The 23,868-nt window shown below is 60.1% G+C and overlaps 9 protein-coding genes across 9 annotated transcripts; 2 read left to right on the plus strand and 7 right to left on the minus strand.

Moving 5' to 3' along the window:
• Positions 1-29: 29 nt before the first annotated feature.
• COLE_03013 (uncharacterized protein) lies at positions 30-4,228 on the plus strand (the record flags this gene model as incomplete). The annotated part of the gene is made up of 3 exons (XM_018425334.1): positions 30-804; positions 919-2,580; positions 2,616-4,228. 3 exons carry the CDS (start codon positions 30-32, stop codon positions 4,226-4,228), a joined length of 4,050 nt encoding a protein of 1,349 aa, XP_018279390.1.
• A 708-nt stretch (positions 4,229-4,936) lies between these two features.
• COLE_03014 (uncharacterized protein) lies at positions 4,937-6,421 on the minus strand (the record flags this gene model as incomplete). The annotated part of the gene is made up of 4 exons (XM_065626257.1): positions 4,937-5,232; positions 5,263-5,551; positions 5,585-6,281; positions 6,330-6,421. The coding sequence occupies 4 exons, from the start codon at positions 6,419-6,421 to the stop codon at positions 4,937-4,939; spliced, it is 1,374 nt and encodes a 457-aa protein (XP_065482526.1).
• Positions 6,422-7,574: 1,153 nt separating this feature from the next.
• On the minus strand, positions 7,575-8,292 carry COLE_03015 (uncharacterized protein; the record flags this gene model as incomplete). Its single annotated transcript, XM_018422957.2, has 2 exons — positions 7,575-8,142; positions 8,180-8,292. 2 exons carry the CDS (start codon positions 8,290-8,292, stop codon positions 7,575-7,577), a joined length of 681 nt encoding a protein of 226 aa, XP_018279392.1.
• A 671-nt stretch (positions 8,293-8,963) lies between these two features.
• On the plus strand, positions 8,964-9,263 carry COLE_03016 (uncharacterized protein; the record flags this gene model as incomplete). The annotated part of the gene is made up of 2 exons (XM_018426621.2): positions 8,964-9,066; positions 9,100-9,263. The coding sequence occupies 2 exons, from the start codon at positions 8,964-8,966 to the stop codon at positions 9,261-9,263; spliced, it is 267 nt and encodes an 88-aa protein (XP_018279393.1).
• Positions 9,264-9,540: 277 nt separating this feature from the next.
• Positions 9,541-11,179, minus strand: COLE_03017 (uncharacterized protein; the record flags this gene model as incomplete). Its single annotated transcript, XM_018421327.1, has 3 exons — positions 9,541-9,642; positions 9,674-10,738; positions 10,919-11,179. 3 exons carry the CDS (start codon positions 11,177-11,179, stop codon positions 9,541-9,543), a joined length of 1,428 nt encoding a protein of 475 aa, XP_018279394.1.
• Positions 11,180-11,500: 321 nt separating this feature from the next.
• COLE_03018 (uncharacterized protein) lies at positions 11,501-12,977 on the minus strand (the record flags this gene model as incomplete). Its single annotated transcript, XM_018420806.2, has 2 exons — positions 11,501-12,605; positions 12,658-12,977. 2 exons carry the CDS (start codon positions 12,975-12,977, stop codon positions 11,501-11,503), a joined length of 1,425 nt encoding a protein of 474 aa, XP_018279395.2.
• A 4,000-nt stretch (positions 12,978-16,977) lies between these two features.
• COLE_03019 (uncharacterized protein) lies at positions 16,978-17,709 on the minus strand (the record flags this gene model as incomplete). The annotated part of the gene is made up of 1 exon (XM_018427368.2): positions 16,978-17,709. The coding sequence occupies one exon, from the start codon at positions 17,707-17,709 to the stop codon at positions 16,978-16,980; it is 732 nt and encodes a 243-aa protein (XP_018279397.1).
• Positions 17,710-19,171: 1,462 nt separating this feature from the next.
• Positions 19,172-20,783, minus strand: COLE_03020 (uncharacterized protein; the record flags this gene model as incomplete). Its single annotated transcript, XM_065626258.1, has 8 exons — positions 19,172-19,246; positions 19,283-19,348; positions 19,474-19,506; positions 19,538-19,907; positions 19,940-20,474; positions 20,571-20,616; positions 20,662-20,686; positions 20,728-20,783. The coding sequence occupies 8 exons, from the start codon at positions 20,781-20,783 to the stop codon at positions 19,172-19,174; spliced, it is 1,206 nt and encodes a 401-aa protein (XP_065482527.1).
• Positions 20,784-21,721: 938 nt separating this feature from the next.
• COLE_03021 (uncharacterized protein) lies at positions 21,722-23,486 on the minus strand (the record flags this gene model as incomplete). Its single annotated transcript, XM_065626259.1, has 4 exons — positions 21,722-22,123; positions 22,178-22,486; positions 22,520-23,187; positions 23,219-23,486. 4 exons carry the CDS (start codon positions 23,484-23,486, stop codon positions 21,722-21,724), a joined length of 1,647 nt encoding a protein of 548 aa, XP_065482528.1.
• Positions 23,487-23,868: the final 382 nt, after the last annotated feature.

Below are 23,868 nucleotides of genomic sequence, written 5' to 3' on the forward strand. Positions count from 1 at the left end.
TCCCCGCCGCCCCACATCCATCGCCGCCCATGTCGTCGGGCGGCACCCTCACTGCCACCGTCGTGCCCGCGACACCAACACCTCCTGTCCGGCGCAAGGTCGTGACCGAGAATTGGGACGATGACTTCGAGTTCTCTCTCCCAGTCAAGCCCAAACGATCCCCCGCTCCTGGCCCCGCGCTCAAGGGGCTGGCGCTGGCCAGCTGCTCGCGCGACAATGGCTTCCCTCGCCCCCTCGACAGTTCCGATAGTCTCGATGAGGACTGGGACGACCCAGGACCATCACGGAGCGCGACGGGGTTCGCGTCGACATCATCATCGGCATTCCCCTCACGCCCAAACTCACACAAGCGTCCCGCTGCACTACTCCAGCTCCCGCGCTCCTCACCCTCCCAGTCCCCGACATTGCCCTCGGCACCAGCGCGACGCATGCCACTCACATTAAACTCGAGCTCGTCTAGCAATCTCCGCGCCGACCTTTCCGCGTCGCCCGCCCGTACACTCAGCAAGCGGTCGTCCACATCGTTTACCAAGAGCGACAGCGGCGACTTGAGTTTGCATGGCGCGTCGCCGGCACACAAGAGCTCACCCAACCTCGCTGACTCTCACCGAGGAACAGGTCGGCTGCGGCGCACCTCCATGCTTCCGTTGCGACCACAAAGTCCCACCAAGGGTGTGCTCAAGTCTCCTGCAAAGTCACTAGCCAAAGAGCTGCACACTTCGCCCTCATCGGAGCAACTCAAGAAGCCAAAATTCTGGAAACGCCTGTCCGGCGCCGCAACCAGCACAAGCACCAACATCGACGGTAGGTATTCGCATGAACGTAACCCCTCGGCACCCTATTCCTCAGCTCATAAATCAGCCGCCACCCCGCCCCGGCGTCCACGCTCCTCGTCTACTGGTAATCTCTCAACGCAAGTGACGCTGGACGATGCGCCACCAGTCCCGCCCTTGCCCCCAAACATGCGAACGCCCAGCGTGGGGTCATCGTCCGCGATTTCAGCCATGTCCTCTTCGCCGTCCTCCACCTCCAAGTCGCCAGTACATCGACTAACCGCCATGCTCCGGCGCTCCTCGAGCAATCTGTCTGCCGCGCTCAAACACAGTACCCCTTCGCCGCCCCCATTGCCCCATCCTCCTCACCCGTACGCCCTCCGCACCGGACAGGAGAGCTCTACGTCTGTGTACGCATCACGCAGTACTAGGGAGAGCTCGCCAGCTGTCTACGCGCTCCGTCAAGCGCAAGAGAGTTCGCCATCGATGCACGCAATGCGTCACGCGCACGAGGGTCCATCGCCCATGTACGCGATGCGCGCCGCACAGGAAAGCTCAGCATCCATGTACGCGATGCGCCACGCGCAAGAGAGCTCAGCATCAATATACGCTATGCGCAATGGCCACGGGAGCGTTGCGTCTGTTGTCTCACCCATGGGCGCGTCCACCTCGTCAGTCAATGTGACTATGGGTGCGGCCCCGAGCAAGGTATTCGGCGGCGGCCTGCATCACTCGGCGTCACGACAGAGTCTCGTACCAAGTACGGCATCGGCAAGCGGAGCGACCACACCCCGACGTCCTAGCCCGATTAAAGTTGCCCAGAGTGACGTGCCGGCTCCAAGGACATTCTCGCCCGGTTTCCACCTGCCAAACACTGCGGCCGGGTCACCATACCGCGTAATGGCCCAACAACTCAGCCCTGTAGCTTCCACCTCGCGGAGTGGCCCGACTGGCAGCGACACGGAGACGGAGGAGAATGGGTCTACCACGCCCAGACGGAGGCGGCGCGTCCGTCCGGTTTCGGTGCAGCCGCCCCCGCGCGAAATATCCAACGCACGGTTCAGAGAGGTGAACGCCAGCGTCCCAGTGTTGGGGACTGATCAGCACCAACGCCCCGAGCCAGTGAGAATCCCTTCTTCGTCGATCTTGTCGCAATCTGTTGTCCCCCACACCGACCCCACTTCACCTGCAACTTCTTTGTCGCAAACTAGTATGAGCAGCAACGGATTTGGGCACACGACACTCAAGCGCATCACATCCTTCTCCAAAAAGCATGGACGACGGCTTTCGGGAGGCTGGAAGTTTGGCTCTACCTCCTCGACGTCGTCAATAGAGTCGGAGATCGCCGTCATACAGCAAGCCCAAGTTGTGCACAGACTCGAACCAGTGGCAGGTTCACCGTCCAAGCTGCCCACGATGGACAAAGGTGTTCCAAGCGCGCTCTCTGCAAGCTCCGCTAGCTCGATTGATATTGGGAGCCCCACGACTGTGGAGCACCCGCCTGGGGCACCAGTCACAGTGCCACCTGCAGCCCCGGCGCAGGTAGCAGTACCACTCCCAGAGGCCAAGGTAACATTATCACCATCTGCGAAGCCCCAGGCGTCACCCGTAAAGGCGAAGGCAAAGAACGTCGAGGCTGAGGTCTGGGATGACTGGGACGAGCCGACGACCACGGCGCGGAAGCGCCCGAGGGAGCGTCGAAGGATGTCATTTGGTGACTTTGTCATTCCAGACAGTGTGCTTGCTAAGCAGAAAGAGCTGAAGCGCGGGATCGGCGCAGTCAAGAAGTTTGCGGGGGGCGTCGAGGGTGAGTCGCAAGCGTTTACATGCTATTAACGCCAGCGCTCAAGTCACTCATTGAGTCTCATGATCGAGTGTGCGACTACATCCTTGCGAACGGGTCACAGTCTGAGACACGACTTTTTGCCGCGCTCGAGGACGAGTATGCGCAGTGGTGGGAGATGGCGACAGTACTCATTGAGGTTGGCTCAACACGCACGGACGGCGCGTCTGCAAGCGCCGTGCCGAATCCCCGAAGAGTAACGCTGGCAACGGAGGACGCCCGGGTCGCAGGCGAAGCTTTGCGCCAGGTATCTGGGGCGAGCATGTCCTCGTTCGCGTCCACAGCGTCGGGCGAGTCGCGGGACGTGTTCCTTGTTACCAGCAATGGACCACCGCGAGCGTCGCCTCCACCCGAATTTGGCCGGGCATCAACAGGCCGTCACGACCTGTCCAAGCGGCAGCTCGAGGTGCTGCGCACGATGTTGAGGACACCGGTGGACCGCAGCGAGTCGGTTGTGCCGTCTGTCGACCAACGTCATGCTACTACCATGACAGCGCGCAGAGCCAAGCACATGTCGATGCCTGCTGTCCCGGTCTCCGCCGCCCCTCCCCCTTTGCCAACGCCGCCAAGAACTCTTGTTGCACCCCGTGGCGCGCATGGGACACCCTCACCTGAGGGGACATACATATTCCCTTCGCCTGGGTACCCGTCACCGAACACGGCTGCGGTGTTGGCCCAGCCAAAGAAGACCGGCTTGGCGGGTCTCCGCGAGTTCCTTCGCGGCCTCAAGAAATCCAACACCCCGAGCACTGGTACACCCACTAAAGCGCCGAGAGGCAAGCCGCCGCGCAGGAGACCTGCGCCCATCAACCTCCTGGCCGCTGAGAAGTATACGTCCCCGCCAGCATCACCGCCGATCACCAGCGGCCCGAGTGACGAGTTCCACACGCAGCGGAGCGCGGCATCTGGTGGGCTTAGCCCTCGCAAGGAGTTTACCACCACGCCGAAGCGCCGCCGACCAAGCTTGCGCAACATGTTCCGCCCAGGCTCGGGCAACTGGTCGGACTTGGTGCGCGCGACGCCGCCCACTTCGCCATTCGTCGGCGAGAACGGCTCGCAGCCGAGCTTGCGCGACAGCGCCCCGCCGACACCGGCACGGCTCTCGCCCGAGAACGGCAGGCCCACACATGCCTTGCAACGCCCACCGAGCATTCCGGCGCTGACGAGACTCAAGTCGAACAGCAAGCCGTACGGTGTCGGCGTCAACGTCGACGACGGCTCGACGCGACGAAGGGGCAGCGTGCAGAACGGCGGCACGGTGTTCCCCGCGCAGCCTTCCACGCCGACACTGGGCGATGCGGCCGTCGTGCCTTCTCCCCCGCCTGCTGACTCGGACGCGACGCTGCGTCTTAAGAATCGCGTGCGCGGCCTCGGACATCCGTCCGAGTGCTCGCCGTCGCGCGCGACGTCGTCGCCTGCGCGGGCGAGCGAAATGCTCCCGCCCGTGGGCGACGAGACACCACGCTGCCGCTCAGACCACGGGCCGCGCGGGCCCGACGTCATCGCGCTCACGCCGGAAAACCTCCCTGTCCTCCTAGACTATGTGCAGCAGTGTGAGCGCAGGCTCGACGAGTGGCGTCGCCGCGCGGACCGGCTCGGTGTCAACGGTTGATGTTGTATCGCATCTATGTGTGTTATCTGACATGTATGCTTATTTGGCGCGCATTTGCGTACCACACTGACCTAGCCTGGTCATCTCCCAGGTCTCGCAATCCATAAAAGCGCTCGGGGTGCTGAAAACGCAAAAGAATGACCTCTGGCGGGATCGAACCGCCGACCTCATGCGTAATCCGCTATCCGGAGATACACGTGTTAAGCATGCGCTCTAACCAGCTGAGCTAAGTGGCCTATGTCTGAGCACAGGAGTCGTCAAACTTGGTCCGCAGCATGATCGGGCCGCATCGTGATTCAAATCATTTGAGCTGTTGTCGTAATGATCCTCAAAAGGCATACTTACTATTCGGTCTGGTGTGAGCAATGCTGAGTCGGTGAGACACTTCGGGGAGGACTAGCGCCGTTGTCACGGTTCGCACCCCTTTCTGTTGTTCTTTCACGGGTCACTGCCCCGAGCAGTTCGACCGTGCACCCTCCTTTGTCGGTACGCTCGCTCACAGCCGGGCGCGAGGTGAGCTGCCGATCATTATACCGACATGGACAACCTGGCCTCGTATGAAAGCGACAACCTGTGAAGTCGCATTCGCGACCCAGTGACCTGTCGATCCCCTTCTGCGAGTTGCGCAGAATTCTGAGCGGTCATGACAGACAACATGAAGCCTCTTGGGCACAGAGCAACATGTGAGACAATGTACATTCTCACGCCCTACATCCTGCGGCCCTCGATCAAGCGGGCCTCCATCTCGCTGGGGCCGTGGAACACTTTCCGCGCGCTCGTAAGCCACACGCCGAGGGCGAGGAGCATGCCGATGGCGAAGACGACGACGACGTACGACATGCTGCTGCCGGTGACGGGGACGCCGGGGGGGAAGAAGAAGCACACTGTTGTGGCGAGGAGGAAGACGAGCGCGAGGCCGTTGACGGGGCGGCGCCAGCGGCCGAGCGACCAAGAGCGGGGGGCGTCGGCGAACGCCGCGTCGCCGCGGAGGAACATGCAGCAAACTGGGTGAGATGTGAAGCGGAAAAACTGACTGGGGATAAAGTACGAGACTTGGAGGAAGACTATGGCGGACGAGATGATGGCGTTGAGGGCGACGGAGGAGCCGAGGTTGATGAGGCCGAAGATGACGACGACGACGGAGACGAAGAGCACGGACCACTGCGGGACGAGGAGGCGGGGGTGGACGGCGCCGAGGAAGCGCGAGAGGCCCGCCATGCCGTTGTCGCGCCCAAAGGTCATGAGGAGGCGCGAGGCGACGGTGCATGCGCCTTGGCATGCGAAGAACATCGCGAGGAGATTGAACATGACGAGGCAAGTTGTCTGTCGTCAGGCGTTAACGGGAGGGGAACTCACGCCGGCGTCCGAGCCCGTGACTTGGCGGTAGATTGCGATGAGGGGGCCGGTGGGCGCGCCCGTCGCGGCGTCCAGGTCTTTGAGGCACAGGAGGAGGATAACGAGGAAGAGCCAGCCGGTCACGCTGCCGATGAGAACTGCGATGACCATGGCCTTGGGTGCGTTGATCGCGGGGCGAGGCATCTCCTCGCTCAAGTGGCTCACAGCGTCGAACGCCGTGAACCCTAACACGCTCTGCAGCAGGGCGAGCATGAACGCCATCCCGTCCGGCCACCCCGTCGTGTTGGTCCACGTCGCGAATACGGCTTTCGCGGGCTGGTACGTGCCGGACGCACACGCCAAAAGCGTGATCATGACAGTCACGATGCCGAGCATGCTCCATACCATCGCGCTTGTGTCGATCCACGGGAGCAGGCGCACCGCAAACGTGTTCAGCAGGTACGCGAGCAACGTCATGGCGAGATACAGGAGGAAGATTTGGTACGGCGCGCTCTCGAACGCCGGGTGCAGGAGGTAGATGATGCCCATGACGAAGTTGGAGGTCATGATCGCGTTCGCGGCGACGAGCGCGATCCAGCCTGTCGTCGCCGTCCAGCCCGCCACGAACGAAAGGCCGACGCGCACGCGTGCAGGCGCAACGCAGTACGTCCAGTCATACTGGCCGCCGGTGGTCGGGAATGCGTGGGCGGCCTCAGCACTGGCGTCAGGAGGAGTCTGGAGAGTGTCCTGTGCTAGCAGGTCTTACAGCGAGACAGCCATAAGCAGCGTGCCCACTGCCGAAACCGGGAGGCCCCACACCATGGCGATGGAGCCGCCGCTCGGCAGCGCGACGGACATGGACGCGGCCCTGTTGTTAGTGCGCCGAGTGGAGGGTCACCAACATGGCTTTCGTTAGCACTGCTGGGCTATGCCTCACCATTCCACGAGTTGAGGATTGCGAATGCCAGCCCCAAACAACTCCAGAAGCTAAAGTTGCGCTCGAGGGCCGGGTTGTGGCGCGGTCTTTCGCCCTCGTGATACGCCTTGACTTCGTGCACCTCAGGAGAGATAGTCTTCTCGACTGTGTCCATGGTGGCAAAATAGTGTCTTGTGAGGAGGTGTCTGGCGGGCCTGACTACTTATCCATCTTTCCTCTTCCCCTCCATCCCTTCCATATCTCCATCGTCCCCTTCCCGGCCGCCCCGCCTCGCCCCAACGGCCATCTCGCGTATCACCGGGTGCCTAGGCGAGAGAGGTCACGCGATACCAGCGATACCGTCGTCGTTGTCAGTCGTAGAAGGCTGATATGTTCCTGGAGCTGCAGCATGTGGCGGTTGATAGCGAGTGTCCGAAAGAGGAATGTGTGCTGGATCTCGGGCCGGTCGATCTGCCTAATCGGAGGATTAAGTTACCGGGTCTGCCGCATTAGGACACCGCACGCGCCGTAGGGCATGCCGGCGGCCGAGGTGGGCTGAGCAATCTTGTAGGTCCAGGATGGCGGCTTACTATCATTCGAGAGACAGTCTTAACCCCATCGTGGTGGAAGCCAACGCCTCAACAACCGAAAGTTCAATCCTATGATGCCTGTTGGGGTGGCTTATGTGTGAGGGGCAGATAGGGCGGTCAGCTACTTCATCGGCCTTTGTAGCTCAGTGGCAGAGCGCGCCTTTCGTATGCTCCGATGCGGACATCATGCGAGGGTGAGGTCGGCGGTTCAATCCCGTCCGGAGGCATTCCTTTTGCTATTATCTTCCCTTCCTTTTCTTCGCTCCACAATCCGACCCCTTCTGAAGCCCAACTGTGGTCTGTCGACTGACTCAGCCGAGCATGTTCATGGTTACTGTGGTAGCCGAGCATGTTGATGTGCGGTAGTTTTGAGTCGGCGCACTGTCGACTGAGGTGAGGTTTTCTCTGCCACCTGTCTGATTCATGGAGTTGTTGATAATGACGAAATTTCTGGATGAACAGGACGATCTCACGACTAAGCGATACTGCAGAGCACGACCAGCCTCTACCAAGCCCTATTGGCCCACTCCCTCTCCTCCTTCTTTGCCCTCTCCAGATACTCCTTGAACCACCCGTCGGGGTGCGTCGGCGAATGTCCCATCGACTGGTTGAGCGCAAGGAGGTAGACGGCAGGAATCTTGTGCTCCTTGTAGAACCGGAGCGACCACCCGCAGGCGTTAAACGGGCGGTAGTCGTCCTCAGCCGTCCACCAGGGCCCCCACCATGGATCATAGCCGGCGGTGTGGCGCAACGCTACCAGGCATGTATCGACGTCGTCAATCTGCGCCCCGAGCTGGAAGACGTGCAGCGGCGACAGCTTGGCCCCCTTGACCGCCGCGTGGATATACTCCAGCACGAAAGGGAAGAGCTGCTTGGCGTCCCACTTGCGTAGGAAGAAGAGGAAGTTGGTCAGCGTCGTCAGGTCGCCGTCCTTGAACTGGTCCATGGGCAGATGGAGGGTCGTGATGACCGTCAGGAAGAGGCGCAGGATGGCAGCTGTCTCGAGCTCGGGATCGGTCAGCTCGATCTCCTTGCCGGAGAAGTTGCGGGAGTGTGCCTCTGCGAACACCGGGCTCAGCGTTAGGGAGGTCTTGGACAGCCTGGGCTCACCTTGCCCAATACAGGTTGTACTCCTTGACCTTGAACTTGACACCGTCGCTGCTGGTGATCACGAAGTTTCCGTCGGTCCAGTTCGGATCGCTCGAGACGGGAGTGGCTGACATGGCGGGTAAGTTTGGAGGGGTGCGAATGTGGGATAGGACCGAATACTTGACTGTGACACTTTAGACTTGGCATTTGTGAGCAGAAATACCAGTCAGAAGAAGGGCAACGGACTGACGTCGTTTGTGCGGATTCGCTTATGGCTCTGCAAGATCTAGAGGGACTTCAGCCCCATTTGGGAAGAGGGTGAAGGGCGCTGGGGTTTAGACGGCTAACGCAAGAGTCATATGTCTTGCGAGCGTGGCCAATGCAGGCGTGAGATGATGCCATCGCAGAGATGATGGTTATTCAACGTGAAGCGCGCCTTGTCGCTGCCGGCAACCTCAAGATTGCCTTCGTTCAAGACATGTTGAGGCAATGGTTTGCGAAGATATTGGGGTCTTCGGAGCTGGGTCTGTCAGTCGGGACCATGGGAGCAGGACTTGTGTCCTGTAAGCAGTAGAAGTCATCGGCATGACGTTGCGCGAGCGCGGATCTATGCTTATCCGAACCTGAGACTTTAGGCACCACAGAAGTAGTTTGAAGCCATGGAAGATCGAAGTCAGGCGGACCAAATATGGCTCCCTCTGCCTCCACCGGTGAAGTCATCACATGTAGGGGTCAAGGTCATGGGCTGTCGTGAGAGCCTGCGCCTCGCCACTCGCAACACACGCATCACACACTATTCCACAGAATGAACCGCACCGACACTCCCAAGGACGCACTGTTCGTCGGCGCTGACGTGTCTGGCGCGCAGCCGGGCATCGCGAGCCTTAGTGCTGACGGTGGCATGCCGGGTCAGTCACCCTTGGGTCTGGAGCTGATATCAGAGCCTGCGCGTGCTAAGCCTATCATGGAGCCGGCTTCAGAGGATGCTGGCGACACCACGGAGGACACGGACTGGAAGGGCGGCGAGGCCCACGCCGACGTCCAGCCTCACAAGGCGAAGAAGCAAGTTGGCGAGCGTACCGGTATGGGGCCGGCGCTGTTCTAAGAAATACGAGAAGCAAAAGGCATATCAGAAGCATCTAGAGAAAGGAATGAATCTCCTGACGTTCACGAGGAAACGTGAGAACTGCTTCTACTCGCTTTGAGCGTACAGTGTAACGCGCAGTTGTGGCAGATGATTATGGTGCGACGCCCTTTGTCAAGATGACCTCGGGCACGAAATCAGTACGGGCGACGGCGCGCTTCGGCCTGGCGCCACGTGCGTCGCGGTTGGCCGAAATGACAGCGCCAATGTCGGGCATCGAGGGGAGGTGGACTTGACATTATGCCGCCTCACCGTCCGCGTCCATTGCTTCTAGCTGGAGTGCGTTTAGGACCATCTGCGCCTGCCTCTGCCCAGTGATGTATGGCCCATGCGCCGTCGCCTGTATGTCAGCGTTGCCTTCTGTCACTTACATAGTGGTCCGGATCTGTTGCCTCCCCAGCAAACAGAAGCCTGTCTCCCCAAAGCGGGCGGGCGAGTTCGCGGAAGTCTTGTGGGTCGCCCCCGGGAGGAAGGAAAGAGTAGCTGCCGCAGGCGAAGGGGTCGGCCTTCCAGCGCGTCACTACGACTGCGTCAGGCTCCGGGACGGAGGAGGTGTGGCAGGCGAAGTGATGCGTTACGATCTTGTGGATGTGCTCGCGAACATGCTCATCTGAAACATTCTCAAGCGTCGCACCCGCCGCCCCGCCCATGAAGAACAATAGTGCCGGCTGGCCGCTAACAACCTGCAAGTTCTGGACAAGCAGCGCGCGTGTCTTAAGGAGGGGCAGGAATGCAATGCTGGGCGCCGAAGGGAGAAGCCCGAAGTACTCAGTTTTCGGCCAGAAGGCCCGAGGGTACGCGACAATGATCTTGTTCAAAAGGCCGTGCCCGAGGCGGTGGGTTGCATCGAGTCGCCGCCTCGGAAGCGGAGGTGTAAAGCGGGGCGGCGTATTCTGCAACACGCCAAGCGGAAGCGTGCACACCACATGCTGAGCCTCGTACGTCCTCTCCTTGTCGCCATCGCCCGTGGTGACGTGCACACTCTCCTCGTCCTCAGACAGCGCGATAGAAGTCACAACCTCGCCGAGTCGCACTTCGCCGTGTTTGTTCTTGACAACATCGGCGTGCAGCGCTGAGTAGATGCCGACATACCCATGGATGAACGTAGCGTCTGGCCCGCGGAATGTGACCTCGCTATGCCAGTAGCGAAGAGAGACTTCGTCGAGCGCTGCACCGGTATAGCCTTCCCAAGATTCGGCCAGCGCAAGAGCATACTCCTTATCCCGCTCGTGGTCAAGTCCCGCGAAGAGCGATGTCCGTTTCTCGTCCTTCATCCAGGCTCCGAGCGACTCGCCTGCCGGAGGCACGTCCTTCGGGGAGTCCTGAGCATACGTCGCCGAATCAGAGAAGAAGGCGCGTGTGACGTTAAAGTTGAGCCGCTCCGCCAACTTGTGCTCGAGCGGCGGGCCGTCTGGTCCGTAAACACCCTCGTTGCGCTCGATGGTGGATGAGGTGGAACTGGCAGAGGAGGAGGAACCAGAAGAGGAAGAAGAAGAGGCTGTGGTCGGACAGGAACAGGAAGAGGTGCACGAGTCATCGGTAGAAGTGGAAGAGGAGGAAGGTGAGAAAGACGATGAGAATGTTGACGCTGGTGTGCCGTCGCCGTCGAACATGACGTGCAGCGGCAGCTTGAGCTTCTTGGCCAGCGCGTACATCGGATTGCCCACAATACCATGAATGAACGACGCGCCCAGGTCAAAGTGCAGCGGCTTGTCTTTGCTTTTGGGAGACACCTCGCATGTCCAAGTCCGCCCACCGATGCGATCGCGCGCTTCGAGAACGAGCACATCTACGCCGGCTTCCACAAGTGTGCGGGCGCACGAGAGGCCGGACATGCCTGCTCCAATGACGATGACGGTGCGCGCGCGGGCTGCCATGTCTGCCATGGTTGAAGGTGAAATGTACGACAGAGGAAGGAGGGAGGTGACGCGGATCCTCCACCTGCAAACATCAAGTGGGGCAGCATGGAGCCTTCGGTCACGATCGCTCCCTCCCTCGCTACCCACCTTCCTCCTCGACACACAACCCCATTTTGAAACTGCACAACTCGGCATCCTGCTTCTACTAACTGCTACTAATCACTACTAACTGCTAACGACCGATACCGACTAACTGCCACCGGATGACAGCTGACGGCGCTCACCCATCTCACGCCACCCTACGACCTGAAGTCTAAGCACTCGATCTTGCGGCCAAGCTTACAGGTTGGCCATGGGCGAACGAACGTAGCCCATGTTGGAGATGACCGACTTGGTCTCGAGGTAGTTGTAGAGGGCCGCCTCCGAGTTCTCGCGGCCGATACCAGACTGCTTGAAGCCGCCGAAGGGAACGCCGAAGTGGGAGAAGTTGTAGAGGTTGTTCCAGACGGTGCCGGCACGGATGGCCTCGTTCATGCGGAGCAGGCGCTCGTGGTTGGACGAAAAGACAGCGGAAGCGAGACCGTAAGTGGTGCGGTTGGCCTCGGCGATGGCCTCCTCCTCCGTCTTGAAGGTCTGGATGGAGACAACGGGGCCGAAGACCTCGTTGGCGAGGATCTGAGAGTCCTTCTTGAGGTTGGTGAAAACGGTGGGCGAGATGTAGTAGCCGCCGCCGAGCTTCTCACGCAGGTCCTGGCCGCAGACGGGGGTCTCAGCACCCTCCTTGCACCCGGCCTGGACCCAGCCGTGCACGCGGTCGAAGTGCATGCTCGAGTTGAGGGGGCCCTGGGTGGAGCTGTCGTCGAACGGGTCGCCGACCTTGACGCCCTCCATGAGCTTGACAAACTCCTTGGTAAACTCGTCGGCGATGCCCTCCTGAACAAGGATACGCGAGCCGGCCGTGCACACCTGGCCCATGTTCATCTGGATGCCGAAGAATGCCCACTCGGCGGCATCCTTGGCGCTCTTGGCGTCGTCAAAGATGATGTTGGGCGACTTGCCGCCGAGCTCGAGAGTGACACGCTTGAGGTTGGTCTTGGCGGCAGTCTCCATGATCTTGCGGCCGACGGGGCCCGAGCCGGTGAACGCAACCTTGTCGACGTCCATGTGCTCGGCGATGGCCTGGCCAGCAGTGGGGCCACGGCCAGTGATCAGGTTGACAATACCAGGAGGGAAGCCGGCCTCCTTGATGTACTCGCACATCTTGAGGGCCGAGAGCGGCGTGGTCTCGGCCGACTTGATGACGATAGCGTTGCCGGTCGCGAGAGCGGGGCCGATCTTCCACGAGAACATGGCGGCGGGGAAGTTCCAGGGGATGATCTGGCCGCACACGCCGATAGGCTCGTACTTCGAGTACGCGTGGATGCCGGGGATGACGTTGTAAGTCCTGAGGATTAGCTCAGCTCAACACGGCGGCCGGTAGGTGGTGAGGAACTCACTTTCCGGTGACCTTGTCAGCCCAGCCAGCGAAGTAGCGGATGGTGGCGATGACGCCGGCAATGTCCTTGGAGTAAGCGTCCTTGTAGAGCTTGCCGGTGTCGGTGGCCTCGATGGCGGCTAGCTCCTCCTGGTTGGCGGTGATGATGTCGGCGAGCTTGTTGAGCATGGCACCGCGCTGGGCGTGCATCATGAAGCCCCAGGCGCGGTTGTTCTTCTCGTAAGCAGCACGCGCGGCCTTGACGGCGCGGTCGACGTCCTCAGCGTCGGCCTCGGAGACCTGGCCGATCACCTTGCCGGTCGCAGGGTTGTAGACGTCCATGCGCTTGCCCGAGGCCGAGTCGACGAACTCATTGTTGATGAACTGGCCGATGGGGATCTTGACATCCTTGCCGTTGCCGAGCTTGAAGGTGGCAGCCTCGAGGGTCTTGGACATGTTTGCGATGTGGTGGGGGATGGGGAGGATGTGGAAGCTGGGGAAACGGGGAGTAACCGGTGCGCGATGAGGTTATAAGGGCTGGGAGCAGGGGGGTTGTGGTTGGACGGCCCGGCCGCCGGCAGTCGTGGGCAGCTCTTAGTAAGGAGGCTCACAGTCACATGCCACGGGTCGCGCATGCGCAGCGATGTTGGATTACTTGCTGCTGACGCGCGGGGCCGCTGGCCGCTGGTCTCGCTTGATCGCTTGGCCGGGCCTCGCCCACGGATCCGTGAATCGTTGGTGGCATGGAGGGTACGGTGCGAGAGAGAGAGATTAGCGCCAGAGTGAAAGTGGGCATCACACGTGAGGGGCCTTGGGTGGGTCGGCGATCACCGTGACTTGCCGAACTCCGGGGAGAACCAACTGCAGACCTCGGTTCTTCCGCCTCCGTCTGGGGTCAATTGACTATGCCTCAGAGGGAGATGGAGAGTGCATGCGCTGGAGAGCTGGAGCATGTGAAGCCCGCTGCACGGTCAAGTTCGGGTATCACAAACGCGGTATGGGTGTGAATAATGCTCTCTGGTCGTGTTCACATACTTCAGCATGACAATCAGCATGATCAGCACATGTCTCCACACCACCTCCACATGCCTCCACCCAGCTCCACTCCACCCCTCCACCGACCTCCACCGCCCTCCACACTGCACTCGCTTCTTACGACTACTCATAAAAACTAAAGACATGACGAGCAGCTCATTCAGCCAACTTCCGGTTGGAGCCCGACCACACACGCCTCCTTGATTCTGGAGCCTCGAGGTCCCCGCACCAAGGGGCGTGGGGCATATTTCGGAGTTTCCAAGCGACCACCCATAACGAACTCTGTTTGACGTTCAATTCATTTTCGGTCACATGAATTGGCATGTTGACAGCCAGCGGCCAGTAAAACGATCGCACACCACGCGCCCCAAGCACTCCGCACGTCAAGTTGCCGCTCGGGGTTCATTGCGGCGCTGATACTGCGATACTAACTACATCAAATGGACGCATATGGACGTCGCTGACTAATTTATCTCCATTGCGTGCGAGAAGCGTGGACTGCGGATCGGTGGATCGGATCATCGCGGACCACAAGAAGCTGAGAGACCGCAGATTTTCGCCTATACGCCCCGAATGATCTATCATGATCTATCATCGACGAGTCCGCTGCTGATCAACACACCCCGCGAGCCGTTGCTCTAAGATGAGGTGGGGACTCCGTGCACGTACGCCGCACGCGTGCTGAGCCCCATCGCGGGCCCAACTCCCCGCAGACCTCGGGCCTCGGGCATGGTTTCGGCCCCACTTGTCCTCTTCCATCGTCCTCACCCTTGCGCCCTCCGTGGGGCTTACGCAACACCTCCTCACCCTCCCGCTCCGGCGATCAAAGCCACTAGTATCACGCTGCGTCATTGCCGCTCGGTGCGCGACCAGCCTGAAGAGAATTCCGTCCCGACAACGAGCTTCTGTTCTGTTCATTGGCTCAGCGTCGCCAATCGCCGAGGAGAAGTTGCGCAACATTTACATCAAGGTATCGTGGTGATCAGAGGGGCCTTGCGGGGCCGCCAGATCATTAAGGCCAATGCGCCGAAGCAGGGTGGCCCCAATTTGGGGGGGGGGGGGGGGGGCCTCGACAGATTTCTGCCCTCGTACCCCGCGGTTCCGCATCTGCAGCTACCCATGAACCGCCTGCGAGCTTCGGACTAGTCTCTCTGAGGTCGCAAGCAGGTAGCCTGATCGCCTCAGATGTATCGGCCCACTCGACAACGAACGAGGTGTCCGCCTCCGCTCGCCTCCGTGCGTCCAGCATAAAAATGCAGTTTGCACCTGTTATGCGCCAACGAGCCTTCATTCGCCCAAGACACTGACATATCATTACCACCTCGACAGTGAACATCCACACCTTCGCCTTCACACATAGTCTTGTCCACGTAAGCGGCCAGTCGATGACGTCGGTGCCAGGACACATTCGGACACTACAGAGGCTATCACGGAGCACAAGTACAGGGGCGGTCCGCCGCCATCTTAAGCCCCCCCAGGCGGTGATTTGAGTTACGGCGTAGCATTTTTGGTGGCTCCCACTCTCCATCTCGAGAGGGCGGGCAAGGCAGGCGTATGATGACTTGCAGGTTGTGCGGTACTCGTCGTTCACGTCACAGCACACGACAGGACTACGCTTGCACGAGCACGGAGAAGTAGACTTTCGTGGCAAAGGTCGACCTGGGTCTGCGGACGGCGGGACGCAAGGGACCAGGCCAGAACTTCTACCAACCTATGGTCAACGTGAGACAGATGAGCGAAGTGTTAGGCGTGGTGGAATGGGGTCCATGAGACGGAGCCACTACCATCGAACCTTGTCCGGTAGGCGCAATCATGTGTAGTCCTACGACGAGGACGCAGTGGCACACGTAGACTGGCTGTGTTCATATGTGAAGCACGAAGTCCCAGGTAGGAGGACTATTGAGCGATAGGTGTAGTAAATACTCATGTCGTCCCACGATGCACGCGGCTCGTGCACCCGAGGCCCATGTGCATATGCAGAGGCCACAAGCACCCGCTCGTGTCTTCGTTCACGCAACCCTACTCTTCCCTATGACGAGTATTGGCGTTGCGAGCCCTCAACACCCGACAACGAACGGTTCCATTGCCTAACAATGCTCTTCTTGCTTCTTGCATGCCTTATATACACGGGTGATTGTATAAAACAGAGACTCTCACATGCTGGCTACAGGACCTTCCTAGACACCCCCTCGATCGCCCCAACACTCGTCTAACGCCCGATTAGCAGCGAGGTACTCCGCAAACTTGGAGGCGAGCCTGGGCCTGTCGCCACCCGTATCCTCAAACGCACAGATGAGCGCTCGGCCGAATGTCGGACTCCCAAAATCGTGCCACTCTCGCTGCACCGCCGGCGGCCACCCCCGGGGATCGAGGCAGTCGCGGCCGAGCACGCCGCCAACGCGGCCGTCGTCGCCCCAGCGTTGCGGCGGGGCGGCGAGGGCCACCGTAGCCGTGTCCGCGTCATCTACCGCCCCGGCAAGGAGGAAGGCCGCTAGGCCTCGCACCGAGCCGCGTAGGACGCCGATTTGTACGGCGCGCAGGAGATGCGCTATGTGGGCTGGGCAGTCCCATTTGTGAAGAAAGAGGGCGAGGGTCGCGGACGCCGGCGAGAGAGGGGTTCAAATCTACCTGGCCGTTGGAGACAAGAGCGAGGAACGCGCGTAAGACGGGCGCCGTGTCGGTTTCCCCGACAAACTCGATCGTCTTCGCGCCAGTTCTGCATTCTGCGGCTGCCATGAGGGCCTTGCTGGGCGTCAGTGGACCCCTGCTGGCTCACCTCGCCCCGAATAGCAAATGCGTGTTCACCCGAAATCGCACCTGATCTGTTGTGATCACTTCAAAGTCGCCGGATATCCATGTGGGGTCATCTACGATGGTGAAGCCGGAGCTGGTGTCTCTGGAGCGCGAAGAGGCCAGCATGGTGCCGATGATCTTTGCTCGCGGATCTTCGGACGTTGTGTCGTCTTCAGCAGTTCACCCTCTGCGGCGTATCCTGCCGGACGGTGTTGGAGATTGAGATGGCCAAGTCAAGATGCCTGTCATCGCTGGTATCATGACAGCCGTTGCAGGTGAGGGCTGCTGGGGCGTCGAATTGTCAGACAGAGCGTCATCGTCTGATGTGTGAGTTGACGAAGACAACGACTACAAGATAAGTTGGAGAAGTTAAGATTCCCGAGCTGTGTTCTCAGCGCCCGACTTCGCTGCGCCCATCCCGTCAAGCACTTCCTGTTTCATGGGCGGTCCGAGATGACGCGGTAATCCAATACGTACAAGACGGCCGGGCCGCCATATCCGAGCCGCTTCCCCGCTACCCCTCGGCATTCCTGATCCCCTCCGCATCGAGCTTCATCGTCGCCTCGTTGAACTGCGTATCCCCGCGGGGCAAGTCCATGACGGTGCGCCATAATTCGGCAACCTGGACGCGCACCTCGCCGTCCGTCTCGAGCGCGAGAACGTGTCCGCCCGCGCTCCGCTTCTCGTCGATGAAGTGCATGTGCACACCCGCAACCGCGACGCCCTGCAGAAACTCGGGCGAGCGGAAGCCCACGACCGTGCCCCGTGCCGGCCCGAGCGTGATCGACACCTGACGCCCCACCACGTCTTTGAGCCCCTCGCCGGGAAAGCACTGGCCCTCAGCCGTGCGACACGTGATGCTCTTAAAAGCACCGTCGAGGCGGAATGCAATGTGCGTGTTGCGCGCGTCTGGACACAGCTTGGATAGCACGGGCTCGACTCCGCTCTTTTCGGAGACGGAGGCGGAGGAAGTCGAGGTGGGCGCGAAGCGCGTCACCATGCCGAATGGAGTCACGTCGCCTGTGGGAGAAAGGTCAATCGGGCGCGTGGTGCCATCATGCCGCATCTGGAATCCCTTGCCGTCAAGCACGATGAGCTCGCCTTGCATGCCGCGGAAGGTGCCGAGGCCGTGATCCCCGTGCTCGAGGAGCTGAGACATTGGAAGGCCGTTGGACGCGACCCCGTCCACGAGCGCACTGACTACCGACCACTGGTAGAGCTCGTTGGTGGGCTTTTCGGAGCACATGTCGCGGGCGGTGGTCGAGAAGATGAGGACGGGGAAGAGAGGCGGTGAAGATTGGGCACGATATGACGTTGGTGGGCGTGGGATGCCGAAGTGGAGGCCGAGCGGGATTTATTTTAGAACCAGTTGATTGCGACATTTATCTCCCGAACATTTCGTCATGCAGCCGAACTCTGAGGTCCTCAGATAGCAAGAAAAGCCGTAGGATCAACCTGGAAATGAAAGAATCGAAAGAGTGTACTGGAGTGAGGAAGCTCACACAGGCGCATTGGATGGTCTCATCGCCACTCACTCGCGCAAGTTGAGACAAGAAATTATGACATGCGCACAGCGCGACTACAACTCATAGCAACAAGCCCTACAGACAATTGTCGCCTGGTGATACCTCAGATCTGATTATCCCGCGCTACGAACCGTCCACGCCCTCACTGGGTTGGAGCATACTCCGAAAGAAGCATGTTGGACCTGGTATTAGTTACCGAGATGAAGTATGCGAAACTAAGCGAAGAGCAAGCGAGGCGTGCCGCGCCGAGATGTTCCGGGACATATAAAATGTTCCCGACTCTTCTTCGCCTGGAACGTATGGAACGCCACGATCGCGACCTCGCCCACACAATCGCCCAGTACTTAGACTCACCAGTATCGGCCGTCGTCCGCCTCAGTTTGAGCCACGTATTCCGGAACCTGCATAAACTCCTCCTGCCAGTCAGTCGTGGACGCATGTGGACTCACCAAACCGAGCTCAGCGAAAAAGTCGAAGCCTACTCCGAGCTCTCCCTCGGTCGTACCGTTGACCATGGCCTCAGCAACGCCGGGCGACCCTGCGCGCGACTCAACGCTCAGCGAGCTGAGCACGCGCCGGATGTGGCGGGCGACATACGCCGGGGCCGTCTTGCTTTCCTCGCTCGTGACACTGGCGTGCGCCAGCAAAATCCGGTGCAGCACCGTCAGGATGAACGTCTTCTGCTGGCGTGTCGAGTAGCGGAATACCTTGCCGGCAAACTCTGCCAGACCTGATGTCATGCAGCTCGCGCTGTCCTGCATGATGATGAGCATACCGTTGCGTGCGAGGATGTCGATCTCGTCTGCGATGCGCGAGACCAGCTCAAGGCACGAGTCGAGGCGCAGAGGATCGCTGCGCACGAGGTCCTGTTGGTAGCGCTTCATGACGAACATGAAGTCCAGGATCGACCAGAGGAGCACATGCTCGACTTCGTGGTTAAAGCGTGGTGGTGGGGCTAGCATCAATATTCAGGCCGGCGGGAGGGCGAGGCTTAGTGAAAGCAGGTGTAACCGACACTCACATTCCTTGCTGAACCACTTGTTGATCATCGCCTCGCTCTGCGCGGTGAGCGTTTCGATCGCGACATCGAGATAAGCGTGGTGAGCCGACTTGTGAAGTGTCCCCCAGTGGTCTTTGAGCTTGCACAATCTAATGAGTGAGCGCTGCGTGCGGTGTGATAGCTCACTGAATACTTGCCGCAATGTGCATATCGACACTCGGGCCAAGGTGCAGGTGGCCTCGCGCCCAGATCTCAGGCTGGTGTGAGCGTGCTTGAAGACCTACGCGACTTACGTCGGAGTGATCATTCAACCGGATAGTCGTCGGCAGGCCGTGGATGTATGATTGTCTTTTGTCAGCATGATCGCAGCGCAGGCCTACCCTCGGTCGAAAGCTGTAGCGAGGAGTTAGCATCATGCAGTATACCAGGGCAGCGGCTTACAAAACAAACCTGAGGTCAGCTTCGTTCTCTCCCTCCCGCAGACACGACACTCACAGAACCAGGTCCTCTCGGCGTTCTATCGTCAGCGTCGCCCCCAGAACACTCACGAGCAGCTTGCGAGCCTCACGCTCGTCGTCCGGTAATGGGTCGTGCCGAGGAATGTGCCAAAATCGGCTGTACCCTAGACGGATGGCCATTCCAACTTTCATCCATCCACTCGTGTCCTCCGGATCCTTCCAGTATGTCATGATCATGAGCGACTGGATCACGCCGATCTCGGATAGGCCGCTGAGCAATGCGCGATCGAGCACAGTGCGCGCGTGGCTGATGAGAGCCGGGTGCAGGTCTTGCCGGAAGAACCTAGCCGAGGAGGCGAGAACGGTCGAAAACAGGACGCTGGATGTACGGCGCAGATACTCGAGAGTGTGGAGCTGGGCGTCAAGCACAGCAACCAGAGGGTTGAGGCGCTCCATGAATCTTTGTCAGCCTCAGTCCACGAAAACACGCACAGTTGCACGAGCTGGTTGGCCTCGACCTCGCTGAGCGCGTGCAGCGACACTGGGTCGTCCGTCTCGTTCATGCCCTCATCGTCCGGCTCGGGTGCATACCCACGTCGTGCTGGGGCGCTCGAGTAGAACGGCGCCTTGGCGCTGCTCCCTTCGGCGGGGTCGAGGAATTCCGCCATGTTGAGATTCTGGTTCCGGCTCGAGCTGGTGTAGTTGCCGCTGGTGGGCGACACGGTGGTGGTCGACGCGCTGTGCGGCCCCGACCGACTCAGATCCACCAGGCTTTGAGCTTGCGCCATGGCTGTAGGAATGGGCGGTGAGATGCCCGCGTATGGAAAGGACATTGGATAAAGGTCGTGTTTACCCGGCGACGAGGATGGCGGCTGGTATGCCTGAGGGAACATCGCTTGGGTCTGCATGTAGGAAGGCGCATCCGCATTCGCGTTGTTTTGGGCTTCCAGCTGTCGGCGAGCAGAGTTCGGCGGACGCCCTTTGCGCTTGATGACTGGCGGGTCCGCGCACTGCAGCCCATATCGACCTGGTGTCAGCTGCTTCGCGACGACATTGTTGTTTGGCGTGGGTAAGGCAAAGCTTACCAAGCCTGATTATGAAGCCTCAGCGGATGTCGACTCACTACAACGTGCACAAACACTACCATCGGCGGTCCGGATGCATCGCACCTGCTGTTAGGCTGAGCCGACCCGCGTCGTCGAGGCCGGGCTTACCTTGATCGCTCGGCAAGTTGTGCACCTGATGTCAGCAAAGCCAAAGCTGAGGGATAGAGGACGCACGCAAGCTTGGAGCGCGAGAGCGGCTTGCTGTTATCTGATTCTGGTTCTGGCGACATGCGGGGCCAAGCGGGGGTCTCCAATGCGGAGGCGGAGCCCAGTGGCGAGAGAGAGATAGAGGATGGTTGATAATGGAAATGAGCTCGAGGATGGGCGGAATGGACGATGGGCGGCGGCCGGATGGTCGTCGACCGCGTCGCCTCAGTAGCCGATTGCCTCACCCTCACAGTTCGGAATGGCCCGCGAAATGGCCCGAGTCAACTTTCACCCATGGCCCTCAGGCCGCTCCACATCCCCACAAACGCATTCTGGGCACTCGTCCGACACTAACACACCTTGAACGGAGTGAGAATGCGTTGAAATATCTTGACGGAGCGTATGGGGGCATGTTGAGAAGGAGAAAGGAGGGGGCGGGGAGGAGTGTGTTGAGGCAAGGCGGAAAGCCTTTATCAGTCTGCCGCGGGCCGAGAGGTCAGCCGTTATCGTTCCTGCGTCGCCCCTTGTCTCGGCGTCTCCAGAGCTTGGCCGGCTCCTAAACTCGTAACTCTTTATCCTTGGCGTCCGCATCACTCGCCCAGCCAGAGGCCGTGAAGACGGGGGCATTGTGGCACGGAGCCGAATGATGCGAGGATTCGCCGACTCAACAACCCCTGTATGGTAGACTGGCGCAGTGTAGCTGACATGCTGACGTGCGACGACGCAGTTATCATTCCATGCCAAAGTGTGCAGGACCAGCCCCTCGTTGTTGCCGTATGTCGTAGCGACCCAAGCTTCTGGAAACGACATGGGCCCCAGGCGAAAGCTCACAGGATCGCAAGTAAAATGTCGAGACGGCGGAATGTAGCCTAACTAAATATACACATGGGCCACTCTCGCTTATACCTGCAATTCTAGCTGTCAGGCTCCCCTTGCCGCCATGCGCGGAGTCACTATGCGGGCTTCTTCGACGGCGCTCGCCTTTCCTCCTCAATTCGTTGTCATCTGATCTCACATATGTCTACACTACCTCAGCACGCTTTTCAATATGCTGGCCCGTCTCCTTGGCGTGTCCCACCGCCGCCCCGTGCGCTGAGCTGTGGCGTCTTAGGGCGCGCTCACCCGCAACAGTGTTGCCAGCGCCAGCCTGCGTTGCGACCTTGGCCTCCTCAAAGTTCGAAGCGTCGGCATCGGGACCAAGAAGGGTCGTGATAAGCAAGTAGGCGATGATGACACCGAGGAGAATGCCAAAGATGGTGGCATAGTCGGGCAGTTCCTTTCCTTTGACGATGGTGCGGAGGTGGTGACCGGCGTCGGCCTCGATCTGCGCGGCACCCGCCGAAGCCATGTTGCCGAGCTGGTATGCGAGGCCCGCGAAGGATGCGCGGAACGCGGGCGGCGAGACCTCAGAGAGGTAGATCGGCTAATGTCAGCTGTATTTGATGACGGAGGGGCAGATGAGTGGGATTGGACTCACGATGACCCCCCAAGCGCCCTGCACACCGGACTGAACAAAGAACCCTCCGGCAGCCAGGCCGCCAAACGAGTCGGGAATGATCCACAGAGGGATCCAGGGGGCCGTCCAGAGGCAAAGTAAGATGAGGGCCCAACGGCGACCAATGATCTGGGAGATGTAGCCGCCAAAGAGGCCGCCGGCGATGGCGCCGCAGTTGGCGATGATGACCGCGACGCTCTCGTTGTGTTTGTTCAGACCCTTGGTTTTGGTGAGGTACGTCGGGTAGAGATCCTGTGAGCCGTGCGAGAAGAAGTTCATTCCGGTCATGATCTGATGTCAGCAACACCAACACGGCGGACTCACGCAGATCGCCCAGATGCAACGGATCCAGTTGGAGCGAAGCATGTGCCCAACTTCACGGAAGAACTGGCGTGCCGCTTCCTTGCCGCTGAGGCTGACCCCGGAAGCCTTCTGCTCCTCGCGCGCGCGCAGGAACTGCTGCGATTCAGGGAGGCACATCCTGAAGATGGCTGCCGCTGCCGAGAAGCCCGCGCCGATGAAGTATAGCGAGCGCCACTTTGGTGCGGAGTACGTACCGACCGTCATGTTGATAACAGCCGCGAGAAGGTACCCGATAGTGTAGCCTTGCTGGACAATGCCGGAGAAGAAGCCACGCGAGGCGGCGGGGACATTCTCCAGCGACGTGGCTGCAGCCTGTCCCCAGACGCCACCCATCGCGATACCGAAGGCAGAGCGAACACCAAGAAACTGGGAGTAATTGGTGACGAAGCCCGAGCCGAGCTGCAGGGCAGCGATGATAAGCATGTTCGCCGTGAGCGTCCACTTGCGCCCGAAGCGGTCCGCGAGGACGCCGAAGATGAGGGCGCCGAGCGAGCGGAAGAGCAGCGTGAGCGTGATAGCGAAGCTCATCTGTGAGTCGCTCTTGCCGAAGACCTTGCCGAGTTCGGTGAGAGTAACGGATACGGCGAAGTAGTCGAAGCCGTCGCATGTCCACGCCCACCATCCGCACACTGCGTCAGCTCCCCAGGCGCAGGGACGTACAGAACAAGGCCCAGTTAAGCCAGGTGAGCTCCTTGAGAAACTTGAGAGGGTTGAGCTCCGTGGGCTCGCTTTTCTCGGGGCACCAAGGGGGTATGATGGCGCGAGCGATGCTTTTCGAGCCACGGTTTGCGTGCCAGCCCTCGAGCTGGGCACGGATGCTGTAGCCATGGATACGCTCCTCATCGTGCTCGAGGTCGTGTGACGAGATCGAGTCGGCGTGAGGCTTGCCTTCGGCCGCACCGGATAGGGGTTGTGCTGCTGTGGCCATGGTAGTCAAATGCAATTGTGGAGAACGACGGGGGCAGTGTGTACCAGCTTATAAGTAATGTCATCCCCGTCTTTGCAGCAGCCCGGACAGCATGTGTCAGCTGCCGCGGGGCCTTGAATGCCCCGCATCCAGAGCTAGCATCTCTGAGGCGAATGAGGGACCGCCTATTACCGTGACTGCCGTGCCCCATCCTACAGTAGTTCCTCAGACCGAGATATGAGTAACGGGATGTAGAGGGTGCTGCGTCGTCGAGAGGCTCATGATGTCTTGCCCCGGAGTTATCAGCGCTATTGTTAGCTGTGTGCGCAAGGGTTCGCTTGACGTTTGCCGCCGGATACCGAGGCAAGCTGACCAAGGTCGGGTTACCAGGCAGCAGAATGAT

Source organism: Cutaneotrichosporon oleaginosum (assembly GCF_008065305.1).
Source record: "Cutaneotrichosporon oleaginosum strain ATCC 20508 chromosome Unknown ATCC20508_contig02, whole genome shotgun sequence".
NCBI classification, from domain to species: domain Eukaryota; kingdom Fungi; phylum Basidiomycota; class Tremellomycetes; order Trichosporonales; family Trichosporonaceae; genus Cutaneotrichosporon; species Cutaneotrichosporon oleaginosum.